The following is a 6,810-nucleotide window of genomic DNA, read 5'->3' as shown; positions in this document are numbered from 1 at the left end:
TCGTCATCTTCATTCAGATTATTACACGTGTACGTGTAGTTTTTTTAAAGGGTAGGATTGTCTTTTTAACGTTTTTTAATTTTTTTTGAAATCCTAACTTTTTGAGGGTATGCGTTGAAGTCCATGTTACATTTTAAAGGTATATATGTAATATCCCCACTTGAAGGCATTTTGCCAAATTGAATATTATTTACCAAAAAATATCGAAAATATAAATATAAAAAACTATATTTCCGTGTGAGAGAATGAAAAAAAATCAACAAAAGCAGAGAGTCCGTTAAATCTTTTTTCCGTCGCGTATATGCCTCTGCCTATACAACCTTATCCGTCCACAAAAAGAAAAAGGCCCCGAAACGACACCGTTTCCTGCATGGAAACAAAAACAGTAACTCTATCTTCATCATGAAGCCACCAATGGAAATAGCAGCAATAGCAGAAAGCTCCGAGGGCTTAGCAATGGCGGCAGCTCTGAACTGCCACTTCTTCAAACCATGGAGGAACCTAAAACCCGCTCGATCTTCCATCTCTTGCTCGGCTCAACCTTCACAGAAGAACATAAAGGTGTTAAGATCATCATAATCGAAAATCGCGGGGTTTTGAATCATATTCGGAAAAACTAATACAAACACAGGTTATCGTAAATGGAGCGGCAAAGGAGATAGGAAGAGCCGCCGTGGTCGCGGTGACTAAGGCAAGAGGAATGGAGTTAGCCGGTGCAGTGGACACCCGTTTTGTTGGTCTGGATATTGGCAAGGTCTCCAACTCTCTCTCTATCTCTAATCTCCCTCACTTCATGTCCTGTTCTTACAAACTCTGTGTAATGCTAATGTCTGAAAATATAGCTGTGTGACATGGAAGAGCCTTTAGAGATACCTGTAATGAGTGACCTCACTATGGTCTTAGGCTCAATCTCTCAGGTTAGAACATTTTCACTCTCTCTTTCCAAAATCTTGCTATCTCACTAACCTTAGTGATTTTTGTTCCTAATATATTTTGCATTTTAATGGTCTATACCAACCCTGGCAGGCTAAAGAAACAGCTGTTGTCATCGATTTTACCGACCCGTCAACAGTTTATGAAAATGTGAAACAGGTATTCACTAACATGATCATTTCACTATATGTGTGTTTGGTGATTTGATTTCTCAAGTGTAAAATGCTATATCTAAATCCATCAGGCCACAGCATTTGGAATGAAGAGTGTGGTGTACGTACCTCGGATTAAGCCAGAGACAGTTTCAGCATTGTCTGCATTATGTGAGAAAGCCACCATGGTGAGAACATGGTGAGATATTCAATGCAATTTTCGATATCTTCTTACTGGACAGGAGCCATGGCCGGCCGGTCCTGAAACAAATAATCTTTTGGACAATGAAATCTAGTTTCTTTCTGCTCCTATTGTGTTAGGGTTGTCTGGTAGCACCAACTCTATCCATTGGATCTATACTTCTGCAGCAGGCTGTAATAATGGCCTCCTTCCACTACAGCAATGTAGAGATCGTGGAGTCACGGCAAAATGCATCGGTATGAGAATGCATGGATATGATATCCTAGATTTACGGGTTCACAAATAGTTTGGAATGTTGATCAAGACTAATCAAGAATTCGGAAAAAGGCTCAAATCATTTGCAGGAACCATCTACAGCATATAAGATAAGCATATGCACCTTTGACTTCAAAGCATAAGAATTTGATGGAAAAGGCTCCGGCTATGCAGGATCTTCCCTCTCCAGACGCTATCCAGATTGCCAACAACATTTCAAACCTTGGTCAGATCTACAACAGGGAAGATATCTCAACAGATGTGCAGGTAAAAAAAATGAACAAGGCAGCAGAGAAACACGCAAGAAAGGCTGGCTACCAAAGACCTAGTAGCCAAGAATCAAGATCTTGTACATGTATAAACCCAACGTTTAGGTAACAGACCTGTTTTTCTGTTTCCCTTATTTGTCCAGGCAAGGGGTCAAGTTGTCGGAGAAGATGGGGTTCGTGTCCATAGCATGGTTCTACCGGGACTACCATCTAGTACCACAGTTTACTTCTCGAGCCCAGGAGATGTAATTCATTTTGCCATTTATAGTCTTGGAAGAACTGATATCGAACAAATTATTATCCCAGAAGAACTGAGCTCGAAAATTCTAGTTCAAATCCTCATGGTGCAAGCTACTGGATGCAGGTTTACACTGTCAAACATGACATAACGGATGTAAGGTCACTCATGCCAGGCCTACTCCTTGCTATCAGAAAGGTTGTTCGTCTTAAGGTAAGAAGGAAAGGGGCGATGAATTCTTAATCTATGGATCTCTCACTTACCTTGATCTGAGAACTTTCCCTTTTTGTTCCTCTTGGCTTTGCAGAATCTGGTGTACGGCCTCGAGAAATTTCTGTAGGACTAAAGCGTTTTGCCAATCTTCAAGACATGGGTCAAATTCTATGTTACAGCAAGCAGCTCATGTGGTCCTGCAAGCCATATATTGGAAAAAGAGAGAGTAAACAAAATGTCAGGCGATCTTTTGACATTTCATCGAGATATGATAATTCAAAGAATTACTCTATAAGATTTGACATCAAATATTAGCCATATTGCAGATGAATTTGCAGCCTGGGTTATAATATGCAATGTCATTTTATGATATTTGATAACGAATAACAAAGATTTTATGTCAACTTTCACATGAACTTTAAGTTTATACGTTGCCACACAATCTGCAAGCATCAACAGTGAAATCCAAAGTCAGAGAGAAAAAAATTTGATAGTGGAACAAATTTGTTTACTTGACAAATGAACTAAAAAGTTGGCTTTGGCGGTACCATACAAGTTTTAACGATTCACGGCCTAAATGTGCAAAATCTTCTCAAGTTTTATTTGCAACAGCAGAAAGACGAGAATACCGACTACCGAGAGGCACTCCGGTAAAAACAATAGCTGTTCAGGAAACAAAAACAAAAGCAACAGATTCTTATTTCATTTCAGATCCATGGGAACAATCTCACCTCTGAATTTGTTAGCAATAGCTTGAATCCAAGCTCTATCTTTGTCACTATATGCATATTCTGCAGTAGAAGCGATCAGCAAAAACCCGTCCATCTTCTGTGACCCCACTGTACTCTGTACGAATGGCTGCACCAGAAGAGAACGAGTACCCTCTGAAAGAATTTCCCAGGAAGCAGAACCTAAAATCAAAGACGACACTTTCAGTAGCTTTTATAGCACCAAAACAATGACTAAATTTCAAGCATTCTCTACACCAAGTACATAAGAAATAAACATGGTCGAATGAGTTCAGGATTGTGCAGTGGAGAATCAATGATGTACCTGAATTATTTTGAGGGAAATAAAGGGTATCCTTCACATCTGACAGGCCGATTTCATCTACCTTTCTCTTAAACCAATCGAGTAGTTGAGCCTTTGACATCTGAACTGGACTATTCCAATAACCACGGACACAAAGCTCACCTCGAACCGATATCATCTGAAGAATAGGAACGATTATCACTTTTGTCCAATGGAAGAACAAAGCAAGAAACAGAAGCATACAACTAAGATCGAAATCATACCACAGCGATCGTACTTGTATTCCTCAACAAAACATAGGTTGCCCATGCAAGATCTTCCTTCAAAGAGTCCGAGATATTTGACGATATGGCAAAAATCTGGTTCCCCTCTTCAGGGAGAGTTCTCTGTTCTGTCATTCCAGCACCCTACAAGAACCCGACAGCGACAGAGGCAAAAACATTAACAACCTCATGCAAACAACAAGAATCTCTAACAATCTCAATCTCATAAATCTTTCCACCTTCCTATAAAAGACCAAACTGGAAAACCCCAATTCTTGTTTTGCTCTCCATAGAACAAAAACAATGCAAAAAGGTACTGTTAATGTAACATGATTACCTTCAGGAACTTTCCAATGTAGGGCAAAGCTACGGAAAACGCAGCAAGTGACAGGCCCAGAGCTTCTGATCTCTGTTACCAAGCAACTTAGTCATCATATATGGATGAATGGCTTTCACTCACGTCTGTGATTCAATCGCATCTTAGGCACTGATCATATTTTGTAAGTTCTACGTTATTGGAATCCATTCCATGTATGGTTAGTTTCGGCTTCAAGTCGGGTTGTATACGAACCGTTTTGATTTAATACAGATTTACCGTTATCAAAAAAAAAATGTTAGTCATCATATGAACCCAAATCACCATACAAACAATAGAATTTGGGAAGCATGGCTACAAAAAAAAAAAACTTAGTCATCATATGAACCCAAATCACCATACAAACAATAGAATTTGGGAAGCATGGCTACGATTTACCAGCTGAGCATCGCTGGTTGGACCCGAACCCGAGAAGTGGTTCAACAGAAGAAGCGACCCGAACCCGTACCCGATAAATCTCGGCAGGTAAGATTCGTCCAGACCAGGAATTCCTAACGATTAGGGGATAACGGAATTTGATCGAATCAAACTCAGCTTGAGGCCGTGAAATTCAACTCTCGGTAAGTAGACCGAAGAAGAACGAATTACCAAAAGTGAAACGAAGAACGGAGAGATTGAGTTGCTGCTGATCACCGCCCACTGATCGAGGAGGATCGTTATCCGCGCGAGCGACGACACGTCCAAAACCCGCGGAAGTTTTGGCGCGAGATCGAATCGCAAACTTCGGAAGCGGCAAAAGGTTCACAACTTGAATGCTCATCTCTTTTCCCGTCTCTTCTCTCAATCTCTCTCTCTTTCTGCACTGATTTTAGGACGCCATGGATGACAATCATGACATGAGTCACATGACGGCAAGAACCTCCAAGCACGAGCACAGCAGTCCAGTGAGGCCCAGCCCAAATATAGAAAACATTATGGGCCGTTTATGGGCCGAGATGAGTTACAAGTACAACGAAACCAATATATATATATATGTATACATACTCTGTTTTATAATAAATATTTTTATGCAGAATATTTTGTTGTTACATAAATGTTGTTTAAAATTTTTTAGATGATTTTTTTAAGTAAATTTACAATTTTATCTTCAATTAAAAATATTTAATTTTAATAGAGTATTAATAGGAATGTGATTTAATAAAGATATATGTGATTTTTTTTATATATTTTTAAAAAATAGTGAAAAAAATCTAAAACCATATTCTTTCGCAAAATTCCTGTTTTCGTGTTCGGATGTTGGATTTAATATTAATTAATTTGTCGAGAATTAGTTTACACGTGCCGGATTCATATCTGTTGTTGCAGATTCTGCACTCCAATTGGTCGGAGCTTTGAGGAAGGTTACTGTTCATATTATATATATATATTCATAATTTATGAGATTGTACATTTCAAAAATAGAAATAACCAACCGATTAAAGAACAAAATCTTAACTCACCATGAAATCAAGACCATATCTTGGAAAGGGCTTTACATGTAGATTGTGTCCCTTCATGATTGCAAGTGTGCTTGTCTTTTTCTCCCCCTTTTCAATCATATCAATGTGTTTAAAATACTTGTTTGGCAGTCCAATTGGCGTAAATTATATGTTGTTTATTTACTAAAAGTGATCATTTAAAATGTCAATATTGGTCCTTTTAACAAAATAAAAAGAAGATAAATAAATAAATAAATATGGGTCTTTCATTTAAGGGGTTAAAATGATATAAAATATGAAGAAAGTGCAGCCGAAGTCGTGACAAAGTTTTAACCTATGGTTTCCTCCAAGAGGCGTGGCCTTTGGATTCACCCATTTAAAAAATGTGTAGGGCCCCTTTTTCATATATAAATTATATCCTCTAATATATTTATTTTTAAATTTAGCTCCCCAATATTATCAATTGTACTCTAAACACTAATTTAAGTGCATTTTAGTTGGGTGTTTTATTTGAATCTTGTATTTTTTTTTTGTTTCTGATATAAAATCATAATTTATATAGATATCAAAAGTGTAACACAGCAACTTTTTTTTTTTTTGGTATGTTGCGATCATTTTTCTAAAAATAGAAATCACAACATTAACTTGTCACATCAAATCGAAGCTGGTCTAATGTGTGTCATTATTGGTCGTGATGAAATTTGTCATGTTACATGACAGGAGACACAAACAAAACATTGATTTCTCACTTTTTGGAAACTTGTCCCGTCAATAGCTCGAGAGAAAACCGAATGTTTTGTTGTAATAGATGCACTGAAATATCCTCCTTTTTACCTAGAATTTAACTCTCCGACCAAATAGTGACAGAATTGCGACGGACCGTGACAGAATTTGGTCAATGTGCATTGCACATGTTTACTTAACATGTGATACATCGATGCGATGTTTACTTAACATGTGATACATCGATTCCATCGCAGTTACGATAGAAACGGTGCATCGCATTGCTCGTAAATACAAAATGATGAAACTTTCCGTCTTTCTGTTTTACACTTTGATGACAACATTTCCGTTGCACATATTTCGTCAAATTCCGTAGCCATATAACCTGCAACGCAATATCCTGTCGCAAGTTATCGCAATTTCCGACGGACTTCGCGACAACTTGCGACGGAGGTTTTTTTTTTGCGTGATTTCTGTTTTTAATTCGTCGTTACCCGTCGCAATTTTTATTTTCGTCGTAACGTGCGTCACTGCAAACAGTTTTTTTTTAAGTGAATCCACAAAAAAAAAAACATAAGTTATAATGCATAGACGATAATTAATTAATAGTTTGATTGTGGATTGCAATGTCAATAACAACAACAACAAAATGATTTGTTTTTTCATTTCCCTTTCATTATAAATGCGTTACAACTCAAATCTTTACATTCATATATAATATATATATATATATATA

General features: G+C 37.6%; 2 protein-coding genes across 2 annotated transcripts; one reads left to right on the top strand and one right to left on the bottom strand.

Annotated features, from left to right (window-relative positions):
• Window positions 1-221: 221 nt before the first annotated feature.
• On the top strand, window positions 222-2,666 carry LOC104811994 (dihydrodipicolinate reductase-like protein CRR1, chloroplastic). Its single transcript, XM_010538905.2, has 10 exons — window positions 222-561; window positions 632-754; window positions 843-917; window positions 1,027-1,092; window positions 1,178-1,273; window positions 1,407-1,523; window positions 1,717-1,809; window positions 1,955-2,056; window positions 2,176-2,262; window positions 2,357-2,666. Exons 1-10 carry the CDS (start codon window positions 403-405, stop codon window positions 2,387-2,389), a joined length of 951 nt encoding a protein of 316 aa, XP_010537207.1. The 5' UTR covers window positions 222-402; the 3' UTR covers window positions 2,390-2,666.
• On the bottom strand, window positions 2,372-4,765 carry LOC104811995 (protein COFACTOR ASSEMBLY OF COMPLEX C SUBUNIT B CCB2, chloroplastic-like). Its single transcript, XM_010538906.2, has 7 exons — window positions 4,522-4,765; window positions 4,312-4,424; window positions 3,895-3,966; window positions 3,558-3,701; window positions 3,316-3,472; window positions 2,994-3,173; window positions 2,372-2,459 (listed from the first exon to the last, which is right to left on the bottom strand). The coding sequence occupies exons 1-7, from the start codon at window positions 4,691-4,693 to the stop codon at window positions 2,431-2,433; spliced, it is 867 nt and encodes a 288-aa protein (XP_010537208.1). The 5' UTR covers window positions 4,694-4,765; the 3' UTR covers window positions 2,372-2,430.
• Window positions 4,766-6,810: the final 2,045 nt, after the last annotated feature.

The sequence above is a fragment of the Tarenaya hassleriana genome, unplaced genomic scaffold (assembly GCF_000463585.1).
Source record: "Tarenaya hassleriana unplaced genomic scaffold, ASM46358v1 Cleome2, whole genome shotgun sequence".
Taxonomy (NCBI): domain Eukaryota; kingdom Viridiplantae; phylum Streptophyta; class Magnoliopsida; order Brassicales; family Cleomaceae; genus Tarenaya; species Tarenaya hassleriana.
This window is presented reverse-complemented; position numbering and strand designations above follow the sequence as displayed.

Bases quoted from the DNA above. Each gene is read 5' to 3' on its own strand.
- LOC104811994 (XM_010538905.2), top strand. From the start codon at position 403: ATGAAGCCACCAATGGAAATAGCAGCAATAGCAGAAAGCTCCGAGGGC. The intron at 755-842 runs GTCTCCAACTCT...CTGAAAATATAG, and splicing joins TTGGTCTGGATATTGGCAAG to CTGTGTGACATGGAAGAGCC. The intron at 918-1,026 runs GTTAGAACATTT...CAACCCTGGCAG, and splicing joins TCTTAGGCTCAATCTCTCAG to GCTAAAGAAACAGCTGTTGT.
- LOC104811995 (XM_010538906.2), bottom strand. From the start codon at position 4,693: ATGAGCATTCAAGTTGTGAACCTTTTGCCGCTTCCGAAGTTTGCGATT. The intron at 3,967-4,311 runs GTAAATCGTAGC...GCTTGGTAACAG, and splicing joins CAACCAGCGATGCTCAGCTG to AGATCAGAAGCTCTGGGCCT. The intron at 3,174-3,315 runs GTACATCATTGA...CTTTGATTTTAG, and splicing joins TTTCCCTCAAAATAATTCAG to GTTCTGCTTCCTGGGAAATT.